Source organism: Calidris pugnax, unplaced genomic scaffold, assembly GCF_001431845.1.
Source record: "Calidris pugnax isolate Ruff unplaced genomic scaffold, ASM143184v1 scaffold103, whole genome shotgun sequence".
NCBI classification, from domain to species: Eukaryota; Metazoa; Chordata; class Aves; order Charadriiformes; family Scolopacidae; genus Calidris; species Calidris pugnax.
The window spans coordinates 7,804,806-7,819,343 of record NW_015090990.1 but is presented as its reverse complement, the minus strand read 5'-3'; the positions used below and the strand labels follow the sequence as shown (position 1 = coordinate 7,819,343).

At 37.2% G+C, this 14,538-nt stretch overlaps 1 protein-coding gene across 1 annotated transcript in view; it reads right to left on the bottom strand.

Annotated features, from left to right (window-relative positions):
- The window catches only part of MYO3B (myosin IIIB), a 185,697-nt gene that overhangs the window by 159,666 nt on the left and 11,493 nt on the right, over window positions 1-14,538 (bottom strand). The window contains exons 6-7 of the mRNA XM_014954229.1: window positions 12,850-12,926; window positions 713-858 (exon numbers count right to left, since the gene is read on the bottom strand). Coding sequence (XP_014809715.1) covers window positions 713-858; window positions 12,850-12,926 — 223 coding nt within the window. The remainder of the gene's footprint in view (window positions 1-712; window positions 859-12,849; window positions 12,927-14,538) is intronic.

Genomic DNA, 14,538 nt, shown 5'->3' with positions numbered 1-14,538 from the left:
GACACTTTCTTCTATTATTACAACTGTTCTGTTGTTAAACTCTATTTTACACTGTCAATCTCAACTTATTCAGGAAGACTCAAGGAAATCAAAACAAAATGAAACCAAAAACAGATAGCATGAAATAATACAGCTAATTTACATTGCTATATATAGAGGGCATTTCTATCCCTTTTCATTTCCATGGATGACAACCCAAATCTTCACATTTTAACATCCTTGGGAAAAAAGAAAAAATAAATTATGACTACAGTTTGCTGACACTGCCAGACTGCTTCATAGCATTGCCAAAATGGTGTGGTTTTCTTCCACAGTAAAATAAGCTCAACACTCTAGGGGATTAACGTTTAAAAATGTTATTCAACAGTTACAAATGTTGGCTTCTTCCTCTTTTAAAGCAAATGTTTTCATCAATAGTAGCTAAGAAAAGAACTTTTGAAGGGAGGGACTTTGATATTGTATGATTTTATATTCTAAAATAAGAATAAAATAAATGCATTCATCTTTATCATTTCAGGGTGTTTTAAATATAAATTATTATAGAAGTCAGGCTTAAAAAAAGTAATTCTTTAACATTGCAGCTTTTTAATATCTTCTCCTATGAGAGATTCTTAGGATTTGAAGCACAAATGTTTACCAAATTTTTTTTTCTCCCTTGACTAGATTGCCTTTGAACAAACTAGTGAGTGAAGAGAGCCATCTAGTGCCATACCTTGGAATTTTAAACAGGGTTTTCACTGGATGCATGTCAAATAAAGGAGGGTCTCCATCGCCCAGTTCAATAGCTGTTATTCCCAAGGACCATACGTCACATCGAGCATCATATGAGTAGTCATACTGTTGTTCACATGCAATAACCTATCAGAAACAAGGCAGAGAAAACAACGCTTTAACATAATGTACAATTCACACTATCCTAGTATAACATGAATCTACTTTTTGAGTCATCTCTAAAATCCTATGTCACTTTCAAATCCATACCCTTGCCTGTATATCCTAGTGAGGAAAAAACCCACAAAAATGTAACAGTAAATTAGAACTTCTCTTAGGTTTGTTTTCTTTAAAAACAATCTCCCTCTGTTTTAACATACATGGGATACTTCAAATATCTATACAAGGAACATCACTCTACTAAATTCTGTTTTTGAAAGCACTCCTTACAGAAACCTATTACAATAGCAGAGAACCCTATTGATGTTGTTCTTATTAACTCCTATGACTATTCATGAGGATAGACTGATTTGCACAGCTGTTTTTTAGATAAGAATATTCCATCAGTCATTTCTGCCAATTATTTTTTTTTTTAGTTTGTCCCTACTAGATTTGAGTAGTTTAAAAAAGTCTTAATTAACATACCATGTACCTTGTTTAAGAAAAACTGAAGTTAACAGGAACGTCTCCATGGACATCAGAAGTGTTTTGTATAACAAACCTGATGTGTACCTCCAGCTAACCCCCTGTTTGCATTCTAATCATGAGCTAACTATTCATATAAGCTGGAAACAATTCTGCATCTAAACGTGAGATTCAAACTAAATTTAAATTTAGCCTTTATCTCTCTGCAAAGGGATGAGAGAAAAATTGCAGCACCACTGCCTTTTATTCTGTCATGACTTGAAATCCTATTTCAAGTTTCTCTTCCCAAATCTCATCAATTAGACAACTGCTTTGAAAATTTCCCAAATCTGCACATATTGCTAGTATTGGCTTCCATGATTTTTCTCATAGTTTTATTGCTACTGATTTGTACTTAAGATAAACAGAACTTCTGACGGCATGTCCTAGGGTGGCTGTATCTATGTAGTAGAAGAGATCTATTTTTTACTTCTATATGACTTCTGAGTTGTTCTGTTAGACCTTCAATTTGGGACAATGCTTTGCAGAGATACCAACATGCAAGTCAACAGCCCAGGTAGGTGCTGGCAGAGAGCCACTCACAGCCTGCTGTAAGAAAACCTTTCCTGGAGGAGCTGCTGATTCCAGCTTAACCTCTTGGTTACTTTCTCCATAAGTTGCACCTAACAGGCATTCATGCCTCTAGTAGAGATTCTATCCAACAGGCCCACAGGACCTGTCCATCTCTTACTCTGGGACTCATGACCCCATCACACACCACATACTTTATCAGAAATCAGCGGTGTTGAACATAGGAGTTAAAAATAATACCAAAATGGTTTTGAGAGGTTTTTTTGCCAGTACAGTTGGACATTAGTTAATTCCTCTGCTACATTCTAATAGTTCCATTCGTTTCCTAGAGCTAATCAGTCCAGAAAAAATAAGACCTCTCCTGAATTTTCTATCAATATTTTGACAAGGATTGAGATCTCTCTCTTCCTCCTCAATTTTTCCAGGTTAGTATGCCAAAGAAATTTCTTTTCATACTCTGCTGACAATGGTATTTTCCTTTTATTGATGTAACGTCAAAGTATCTTCTGATAGAGTATTCGACCAGTGTTTCTATTGTTCGAGGAACACCGGTGATCTCCAAGAAATGATAAAGTGGTCAGCAAAACATCTGCAGACCACCTGAGAAAAACACACATACACACTCCCCTTCACATCAACTACCAAATAAACAGAATGGGGAAAAATAAAAATAAGCACTGTAAATAAAAGAGGGTTCAGGGATATTTTTCTTCATCTTGAAGCAGCAGAGTTTTGTTAATCAATGCAGTGTCTTTCAAAGTTGTAACATGAGGATCATCTTCCCATCTCCCTTTTTTTCAACAGAATGTCTTAAGTGAAAGCTCTGAAATATTTCTTAGCTCTTCAAAGAGTTCATTATAGCCTTGATCTCATCCCAAAGATCCCCCTCTCTCTTGAAAAAGATGAGTTTTACTGTGCAGTAGATACATCCTTTGCAACTCAAGCAGTGTGATTTAAACTACCACCCTTATTTCAGAGGCCTATATGATAATTTCATTTCCTTATACCATGCCTTAAAGACAAGGAAAGAAATCAAATGTGATGTAAAAACCTGGAAGAAATTCAGTGTGGAAATCCATCAGAGATAAATAATATATTCTAAAGAGGCCACATTTTGTGTTGGCCCAAGTTTCCCTCACTGCAGTTTTGCTCAGAGATTGAAAAGGAAGCTTGTATTTCTTGATTATTTCTGTTTCTTTATACATTTCCCCAAATTATCTGTATAATCAAGGACACTTCCTCAAAAAAAAAAGATCACGCAAGTCAGCTTCCAAGGCCATGACTCAAAAGTTGCAAGTAGCTTATCCATATGTGACTAATTAAATGCACTGTGTTCTCCTTCCTTTTTTAACACATGAAAATATTTATCTGCTTGGATAAAAAGCTGCTAGAGCCCATCTCCTGGAAGTGACTGCCTCAGAAGTTACCTGGTTCTCCTCAGTGTGTGGAGTCCTTTGCAAATACTTGTCTATTTGTTCTCAAACTTTATGACACAGAGGAATATATTTTCATTTTCAAGGTAAGGAAAAGAAGGACCTGCTCAAGGTCACACTGGACTTCGGCAGCAGTGCCACAAACATAGCTGTTCTCCCACATTCAAGGACACCACCACTTTTTCCTCTATAAGCACATCACAATTGCTTCTAACTACAGGCCGATGAGAAACATATCAAGTTTTGGCAGTCTTAGAAAGTTTAATAGCTACACTAAAATAATATGAGCATCAGAGAGCTTTGCACTCATGATGGGTAGGGAAAAGAAAGCATACTGCAACTGCTCTTTTAAAAAAGAAAAAAAAGTCTTTGAGCTTTTCTCAGTTTCACAATGTGTTACCTACCAAACAAAGAGAAAGGAATGTACAATGCATCTTTCTGTGTCTTCTGCTTCACAGCAAACAGCTACACCTCCAGTAAGTATGGCGTGTGGCATTAAAATAACTCTATGGCAAAATACTGGCACTCTAACCAAGGGGAATTAACTACTATCAGATTCTCCTCCATTCTAATATCAGAGCCTACAGTGATTCTTTCAGAAAAATATTCCCCTTAATTTGCATTCTCTTTGTTTACCAAAATTCAGTCAGTGGACCATGCAACCCAGTATGTTTTAGATAGATATCTTGCCTATACTGAGATCAGTCTCACAGAAAACATACAAAATGCTTTTCTGACACAAAGTACGCGGTGTGCATATGAATTCAACGATCACTTTGTTTTGAAACAAGTTTTCAATTTCTATGGAATTTATTATTAGAATCTTACCAATTTATGCACCACCTAGAGAAACACAAATGTCACTAATTTTAATTTTTAAAGTAAGAATCAAATTTTACAGTTTTTTCCTTGATGAAAGGTGCACATCGGCAACTTGCTTTATATGTTGGCTAGCAGACAACACTCTGCCTTGAAATCTGAAGAAGTAAAGAGTTCTCTCAGTCACAGTTTACAAGCGAAGTCCTTGCTGCTTTTCCTTGCTTTGCTTTGCTGTTTATAAGCAAAGTCCAAAGCTGCTTTGCCTTGAAAACTATTGCAACTCCCTGAAGAGCAAAAATCTCTAAAAGCCAAATACAAAAAGGAAAAATGCCACTGAATTACCTTTTAGTATGTTTCTGTCTCTATCAGGAACTCAGAGATACTTTTTTTTTTGGAAACACCTGCTCTTTTCAGTCAGAGTTCTGGAGCTGAGAGTCCCTCTCAGCACTGCTGATGCCTGCTCTGCCCAGTGGGGCATGAAGACAGCACAGAAGAAATGATCTGAAACTGAAGAAAATGCTACCTCATTTCTCTACCTTGTGCAAAGAGATCATCACATCTGTACCTATTTTATATCCAGCAAAATCCTCCCCTGCTTGTACAAGCAAAAAAGACTAGGTAGCATGCTTTGCTGCAAAAGCTATGTTTATGCCAATGCTTCAGGGGCTGATGCAGCTGATGCTGAGATTTGCTGGTAAATGCCACAGGAATAAGCACCAAGTCTTTCACACGCACACAGTGGCTCAGGTTGCTAAGGAGACAGGCTGTCACCTTTTGTATTAGTTGTAATTTCACCACGATTTCCTGCCCAGCCATACTGCTGTAGGATGGAAAGCATCTCAACACCACCCAGAGAAACAGACAACGTGAGGGTAGCTGTCAGCACTAATTGTGCTGAGGATCACCCTGGGACAGGGTGAGGTGGTGGGGCATTCACTGGGCTGGCAAAGGTGGCACACAAACATATCGGCCACACTAACTGGAGGGAATTTAGAGAAGCTGGTGATTAGGCATTCTGTGTGATTTAACTCTTCTACAGAAACAGAAACTTCACAGAGATACACAGGGCGATTCACACCCTGACAAGAAGACTTTATATTCAAGGATATAATCCTACTCGTTCTGAAATCAATGCAAAGATTTCTTTGAACTTCAACAAGCCCGTAAGTAGATCACAGGTGGATTTAAAAGAGGGAAAACAGATGATACAGAGAAGTAGCTGTTATTTGTACAGTGGTCATACTGACGTGTGGGCAGAGAGGAAGCTGTACATATGTTTAGCTGAAGCCAAACACATCAAACAATTTTACGTTTACCCACAATTACTAGAAGTGAACTTTCATTTTGCCTCAGTATATACAGTGCACGTACAGAGAATAGCTGCAAGCAAACACAATACCGGTAACCGCAGTACAGATGTGCTACCTGGAGACGATTGCTACGCAATTAGCACTGATGACCCACCCGCAGAAAGGCTTCTGGAGTTAAAAAGGTTGATGCTCCTGAAGAAAGGCGGTGCTGTGCTCAGCTGACGTAGCTGACTAAGCAGCTTATGAGGTGTGGGAGCGCAATGCTGAAAAGCACTGCCTGTGTAAAATGAGTGTGGCACAAAATTGTTACCTTTGCTGCAAGGAGAAAAGAAGTGCTAGCTATGCAAGTCAAATGAAATAAACCCACTGAACTTCTGTGCTCCACCTGACACTATGTAACCCAACTTAAATTATCTACATAGGAAATATAATATTAAATATTCTTCTGAGGTCTATGCTCTGAAAAAAACCCAGCCTTTCATGATAGCATTCAGCAGCACTGGGGATACTGAAATACCCTGACCAAAGTGATACTTACCGTTCTCTATCCCTCCCTCGCTTCCTCTTTCCCTCCCTCCTTCCCTCCCCTCGAGCGCATTCACATAATTAAAACATGACAAAATTTGTGATTTAAATTGGTTCCATAATCTCCCATTTTCTTATTTGCATTTCAGTTCCTTATTTGTTATCATCAGACAAATTTTTTGATGGTGTATCAGACAATGATTATATTGTTAAAAACTTTACCAAAATAAAAATAAATTAATATTTTAAATAATTTTTACGAGTAACTATCACGCTTAACGTTGATTCATTGAAAATTAATTATATGTCAACTAGTCAACTGTGTTGGCACAATCAATTATCAATTGAGTTATCAATTTTTCACTCACACAAGTGAAATATTCCCGAGACCATTAGACTGCTCTGGCAGCAGGCTACATATGTAGGGAAACATAATACCTTTTATTAGACAAAATGATACAGTGAGGAAAAACAGATCAGCTTTCGAGCACCCAAATCTATTTTGCTTTATACCACAAGACCATCATGGCTTCAACACTGCTAATACAAATGTCACTGACACGTTTTGTTCCTGACCCACAGATTTACTCCTGAGCAGTAAGGATACACACTACACACCTCACACAGATCTGCAAATGGTGTATCACAACGAAACCGAAAAGTCAGAAGCAACTCCAGCCTTGTAAGTAAACACATTTCATGTAGGGATCTCAATGCAGGGCAGTGTGGTACTGAAATTATTTTCTCGACTGTTATGGGGGTTTTGGTTTCTAAATCTTTAAACACCCTACATGAAAGTTTTACAACCCCTCCATAGCTACTGTTTAGATTAGAACAAAACAAGCATCTGCAACCCCTCCACATCCCTTCCCAAGATTATGGCCATGTTATCAAGGTTACTGAGGTTCCCTCCAGCTGCCACATGCTCTTCAGTGCCCTCCCGCCACCCAGCTCATAAGGAGCCTGGAGGCAAAGGAGGAGGCGATGCATTCTGCCAGCCCCCACTCTGCAGGGAGAGCTGCTGGTGCTCTCCTGCTGCGCCCTCTGCATCTTGGGTGCCTCTTCTTTAAAGAAACCTCTGCGTTCCAATTCAGCTTTCTGAATCCCACTGCTTTCCTTCTAGACTTTAAGCAACTTCAGCATAACTCCTTACTACTGCAGCTTGTTAAAGTTTGGGTTTGAGAGCCACAGAAAGGGGCAAGAAAAAAAAAAACCAAAACATAGCAGAAACTGCCATTTCTTTTATTTCTTTTTTCAGTTCCTAAAGATCTGTGTTCCCAAAAAGATAACTTAGTTTAAATCATGCCAGTCAACTCTCAGAACGTGGCATCTCAAAGTCACAGGCATTTTAGTCACATGCGGCCATTTAGAGAGCAAATTCTACCCCACATCTTGCCAGTGACCTGCTGTAAATCCTAAAGCATGTCATTTCCCTTCTATATCCCTCAATTTTTCCACACACTCTTACCCTATCTATTTAGAGCAATGGTTCCCGCTCTCCCACCTCCCCACCCTCACACCGTAGTAGCTCCTCTCCAGCCCACACCTCTGTACCCTGTGTACCACAGCACTGCACTCAAGCCCACTGCTGCATTTCAAGAGGACATCTCATACTCCCTAAAATTACTTCTAACACACTGCGGTGTCCCCACTACTTTAACCTCCTGAAAGCAGGGATGTCATTTCAAAACATATCCCAAGAGGCAATTCCTTTATACCCTAGGCTTAATATACTATCAGAAATATAGTAATGCTAAACAACAAGCAATTGTTCAAATCACAATGAAAGGAAAATCTCTGTTATGAATTATTTAATGCTACCATTCTTTAGCTTTACCATTTATTTTTCACATTTATTATTTTTACCCAGTAAATATATGGGATTTTCAAATATTTCACTATTAACTAATCATGACCCCAGATAAACATAAATTCTGTAAAAGCAGGAGGAGTTTTCTCTATTCTCTTCTGTGAGGTTTTTCTCCTAAGGACAATCAGTTATTTTTTTGTAAATTACGTTTTCAATGTTATCTCATTTACTATAACTCATGAAGTAAAAAAAAAATAACTGTAGCAAGAGCTAATTGAGTAGTCTATCTTACCATTAGCTGTAAGAGAACAGTTATTACACCTTCATGGAAGATGTTATAAGGAAATACTTTCAAAATTTTCCTTATTAAGAAGGTACATAGTTCCTTATGTTTCTTTATCACAAAATATGTATACTGTTTCACTGTACAACTGTTTTTAAATGGCTTTTAGGCAGAAAAATAAGTGTATATACATTCTTGAAATCTATATCCTATTTATACTAAGCAGTGAATTCCTACGGTTCATTATAGATCAACATTTACAAAATTCCATGCTTCGCTGGCATTTACAAGTGTGAAAATGTGAATATCAGAAGAGCTAATTTTAGTTAATAAGGAATTAAAGTGAAGAGACGTAGAGCTATTAACAGGATGCTGACCTTGAGTCCCATGATGCAAGCAAAGGGCTGGCAAGTAAGTTAGGTTGAAGTGATGACAAAATGAGAATATATTCAATAGTTTCAGGGGAATGCATCACTGTAATTGTTTAGTTAATTAAAAACATAAACCCAGGTTAGTGACAGGGTTATCTTTTTTATGCTGTTTTTCCAACTCAGTATTTAACTAAACATGGCATGTATTTACTATTAAGTGGATTTTTTTTGTAAATTTTTCATGTCTCCTACAATAGAGAGGTAAATAAGAGAAATCAGCCCTAATTTACCACAAGGAAGATGTTTTTTTGACCAAATTCTAAGGCCTGAATACAGCCCTTACTGTAATGAATATTGTCTTAGTTGAAAAGCTGCTGTGTCTTTGCAAAATTAGATTTTTCCCATTATACATTTTTCAACTACATTAATGCAAATGACTTTTTGTGCTGCTTTTTTTACCAGTTTAGTTGATTTTTCTTTAGATTATACAGAGACACAGCTTTGTACTGAAACAATGCAAGTATTATTCATTGTTTTAGACTTATTTTTAGACTTACTGCACACACATATGATCAGATTTAAAGTTCAGAAAAATACAAAGAAACATTGGAAAGACAATTTAAACTAGTCAGCTAGTTCTAACACTTCAGAAATTGATACTGAATCACAGATGTATTGAATTTTATCCCAGGAATTCAGGGGGAAGGAAAACAATCTGTTGTCTCTGGGGCAGTCTTACTGATCATCACTTCATCTTGGCAGGATGGTAACAAATATCCAAAACACAGAGTTCATGTAGCCTTAAATAATACTGAATTCTCTCGAAAATCAATAGCAAAACAGAGCCAAGATTTTACCTCTGTTTAACTCATTAATACAGAACTCATATGAAACCTTTACCAATGCCTCTGGCTTTCCTACTGTCATGTGTCACATTTCAACACAATTCTTCAAAGGATCAACTATGTTTTAATTATGTTCCTTTTAAAACATAAGTATGCATGCAACTTAGCAGTTTTCCGTTAAATATAACAGTATATCCCTGTGGTTTTAAATTACCTTCAGCATCTCTCCAGTCTTTCTGACTTCAGGTATCTTTTTCTTTTTAAATTTCTACTCTTAAAACTAGATTTGGGGCAAAGAAAACATGTTCAGATTCTAGCTGTGCTTGTTTCAAGAGTCATGTTTCCAGCTAGATCATGATAATATAATTATGTTGGGGAAAAAGGAAAGCTGCAATTCTATTTCAACTAGAGTTTGTTCAGTTCTGCATTGTAGGTTGAAAATAAGACATGTTAGATTTTAGAACTAGAGCTGTAAAGTTAAAATCTGATGCCTTCTGCTAGCATTCAACACAATTCACTTCAGCGTAACAGAAGCAGATTTCAGGTAACTGGCAATTTTGGAACAGGCAGCTTTAGACATCCACCATTCTTAATCTATCCTGCCTTATTTATCTTTTTTTTTTGCACGCCTCTATTCAGTGCTCCAGTTTCTGCATGTCAATGTTTGTAAGTGTGCGATAATACTAATTAGGTTAAACAGCAATGATTGATTTTCAGTGAGTCTGCCTTAAAGCTGCTCAAAAACTGACTCATCCTTGTCAAGTTCCTCTGTTGCTTCCACACAGCCTAGCTTTAGCCTGTATTTTCATTTTTCAGCAAAATTTTTGTTAATCACATGCTCTGCTCAAAACAAATGCTCAAGGGCAAATCTTTTTGATTTGTCCTGCTGCTGCTAAACAAGCCTCACAGTCATCAGTAAAAAAGAGCCCTCTGAGATGTCTGAGCCACTCAAAACTGTTAAGGTGCTGCTTTTAGTGCCGACCAGTAGGAACACTGAGCTGAACAGAACACCTTACACCAGTCACTGCTATTTTCCTATGAGTTTTTGCTATTGCAAGTACCATGCCATATAATCCCTGTGATACATTTTGCAAACTTCATTTTAAACTACAATGGTTTTCCTCATTATATAGACTGTTCCTGATCCAGTGATTCTAGTTTCCAGCACATTTGTCTCCTGCTTATATCCAGTTATTCCTATTTGTCAGCTTGAATAATCTTCTCCAAGTTTTATTTTCCTGGGGTTTACCCTGGAAAAGATTCCCTGTCAGCTTCATTTCACAAGATTCATTTCTCTGAAACACTCCTGTAGTCTCTTCCTCCAAGGCAAGCTTTTTCATTTCCCCTCTCCACTCCCCCTTCAGATTAAATCCATCTTTCTCACCCTTAGATAAGATGAGGTCCCATGATTGCCTTTTGCATTGACTGAGGCTCCTATGTTTCAAATACAGACAGTAAAAGTTCAATTAAAAAAAAAAAAATCCTAGTCTTCATGCTTTCTATTTCTCTGGCTAGTAACATTTCCTTTCTGTCCAGTTATTTTATGGTATTTTTGGGTTTGAAATAGATTCTATTCTATGTCAAAATGTTTAGGCAGTAAGATTTTTGCAACTGTTAAGTGCTTTTCTAGTTTTTACTGATCTCACCACAGTCTCATCTAGAAAACACTGTTCCTAATAAGCTGTTACCCAAGTAGAGATTTTCAGTTTATTGCAGTCCACAACTTTCACATAAAATTTTCGCTGCACATTTTAAAAATACCAGAAAGATCTCCACAGAAGTAAGGCAAATTGCACCTTGCCATTGGTTGACATATGTCACTCATATGAACACAAAGATAACAATGTTAGTGACTTGCACACATGTGTTATGCAACTTGTCATTTAAAAGCCATTTCAACAACAGCATAGCAGATATCTGGGCATCTTACAGCTGTTTTGCAGACCGGTACATCTATAAAGCCTGATCAGTGCGGTTCACACAGGCATGCAAAATTAATATGAGTTACTATGCTTATAGCACTGGCTTGGTTATTTTGACAAATCTTTTCAAAACAGGAAGCATTCAAAGCTACTTCTGTTCCTGTTCTGATGTGCTGTGTACATAACATACCTTGGGTTACACACGTGTTGTATTTTCAGGTCAAAATTTTTCAGATCAAAATCTCTGCTTATTTCTTTGGCTTTCTACCTTGAGAATGAATATTTTCAAACAGGATGGGAAAATAAATTGGGTATGATTACTGCCTTTGATGGCAATTATTCAAGCAAAACAGTACCGTAAAAATACCTTATAATAATCTGGCTTCAATAAAATATTTCATAATATGTCAACTGTTGTCTAGACAAGTATTTTATAAAGGTTTCAGAATGTCTTCAACCAAGGTGATTCCATAAATAATGCTTGCACAGTGGTTTCTAAGGTATCTTGTGTCTCCTTTGTGACGTAAACTGGTTGTTATGGAGATGGTAAAATATCAACCATTCTTTGTGAGACTGTGCAAGATCAATTTTGGATCCGTTACAGCAGCTTCTTTTCTTTGCTCAGCTATAATCAGCCTTCCTTAGCAACAGAAACAGATGTACAAAAAATATAAAATGTTTTCAAACAAATGTTTGCATGATACTTTTAAGTGTTTGACATATAGAAATAGACCTGTGTGCATTTGTAATAGATGCAAATTCTGTCCCAAATTGCCCAAAATTCAAGTAAGTCTAATGGCCTTCAACAGAAATTAGCCTACTGCTGCTATTAAGGTTTAACAACTTACAAATAAACAGAGCAGTCCCATTTCATTCCCTAGCTTTTAATTTCATAATCTATACCTAACAAAAGTATTTTCTGTTTCTTAAAGCCAGAAGGATAAAGATGAACATCTTTCACCCCAAATTTAGGCAAAGTACATAAGGGACTTCTTTTCAAGAGTGTGCTAAAACTTTCTAGAACTTTCTAGAAGGAAAAAGGGTTATGTTTGGGGAGTAGTATGCCAAAATCTGGTCTAAGATACACCACATAATCTACACCACATAATCTACAGACTAGGCTGTCTGTAGATTATTTTTCTCCATTTTTAATCTATGCTAGTCCACGTGTCTAAGTGTGTAGGTCCCCAGTCAATGATTAAGGGTAAAGAGCACACAGCTGAGTCAGGATTTTGCAGCATCCTGTAGCAAGACAGGGATGTGGGAATTCCTCCTCCTTTTCTCCATCTATATTAGAGGCACAGACAAGCACACCAAAACTTTTGATCAAACAGTATTTGATTGGAAAGTCAAGGAGACCCTCAGTTATTTGCAGATTAACTGCACTTTTATGGAAACAGTATAGGGAAGAAAATAATGAAAATTATTTTGTATATTCTAATAGTACATTGATTTTACCGAAGCAGGGGCCTAAACGTAGAGAAAAGCAGAAACACAGACATAGGGGAGGGAAGAAAACATACTCTTTTCTCCTACTATGGGGAAGTGACAACAAAGCGTGCATTGCAATGAATGGAGATAACCCAGACAGGAACATTTGCCTACCTCAGGTGCCATCCAAAAGGGTGTTCCCACTGAAGTGTTTCTACGCAGCCGTGTGCTGGTGAGCTGGGCTGAAACACCTGCAATAAAACAGATCCAAAAAAATTTGGTTTCAAATTCATTCTGTCATTTCAGTCAGTTTTTTTCAAGTATCTGGAAAACAAACCCCAGGCCTAGGAGTACGACTGCAGAACCCCTGGCCAAAGTAGGTGCAGCATTTGTACTGAATTCTTTGATTAATTTCAGCTTGCTGTTTTCTTTCAGAACTGCTGAGAGGTTTTTTGTGAATGACTCTCAATTTGAAGCACATTCATTCAAACTCAAAAATTCAATTGCCACCTAAATATCACAGACTTCTTTCTGCCGTTTTCATGAGTATATACAGGGACTATTCAAATTACAACCTGACTTTAAAATTTCTGTTTCCAAAATTTACTCCCTCAACACCGCTGACAGGAAATTTGTTCACTAGAGTATTTGCAGAGGCTCCTGTTCAACAAAACATTTATGCACTTGCTTAAATCCTTCCCTATTGAGAAAAGCACAGAAGCTCAAGCTCACAGTGCAGCTTGTACATAGGGAGTTAAGCACATGCTTAAAACAAAACCTTTGCTTCAGTGCTTTGCTGACTGGGGCTGAACCACGGGTCAGAAAGAACTAGAGAGAAATCAAAAAAAACATTAACAAATCAGAAGGAACTCCCACAGCAAATCTTCTGTGCTCTGGTCAACATAATTGAATTGTAGAGTTCAGGAGCATTCCATAAACTGACACAAACCCAATATTGACCTAAAAAATATTTCACTTTTACATGGTTTAAAAATAAAAAAAACAGTGGTCTGTTCCTATGGTATTAGCCAGAAACAAAAATGGACAGAAACACACACAATACATGCTGACTGATGCCAATAAATAAGAAATTTGGGCTCATTTTGTAAGTTAAATAATTTGATTGCTGGCTCCAACATTCAATTCTGTATTTAATTTTTAACTTTTCAGTGTGATTGCAATCCTTCAGTGATTGCCTTAGTACTGCTCTGAAACAGTTAACGGCCAGGACCTACAGCAAGCTCTGTGCATTTAACTCTGATCTCTCTTGAGCAAGCTTAATTTGTAGCTGCTATCTACTGACACTCCAAAACCGTGCAGAATACCAAATGGCTGAGACACTGGGAGCGAGTGAGTGAGCAGAAGCATAAATGAATGATAAGTTGCAGACATTTTGGGTCGACTTACATGGTGACCAACATTTATTCAAATATATCGTGCTGTCGAGAGCAGCTGACAGAAGAAACATGTGTTACCTTGACAAAGCAAGTTGTAAAGTCATACAATAAAGGCAAAAAACCCAAAGCCTCAATTAAGGATATCTGTGTAATCCTCTCTGTGACCTAATATCCACATGTACAGCCTTGAAAATGAAGTAACCATTTTTCCCCCCTTCAAGATTCTGTTTAATTCTGTGGGTAGAATGGATAGTGTTTACTGAATAGGTAGTCATTTAATATTCTTTTTAACCCCATCTATTTGACTTCTAGTTACTTATTGAGTATATCCAATCCTATACTAAATTTAAGATTATTATTTCTTTTCCCTTTTACATGTTTCCTTCCATCCTCATCAAACAATAAATCTCCTTAACATTCCTGCAAAATGGGAGAGGATTATTAGTTCCAGAGATTAACCTAAAAA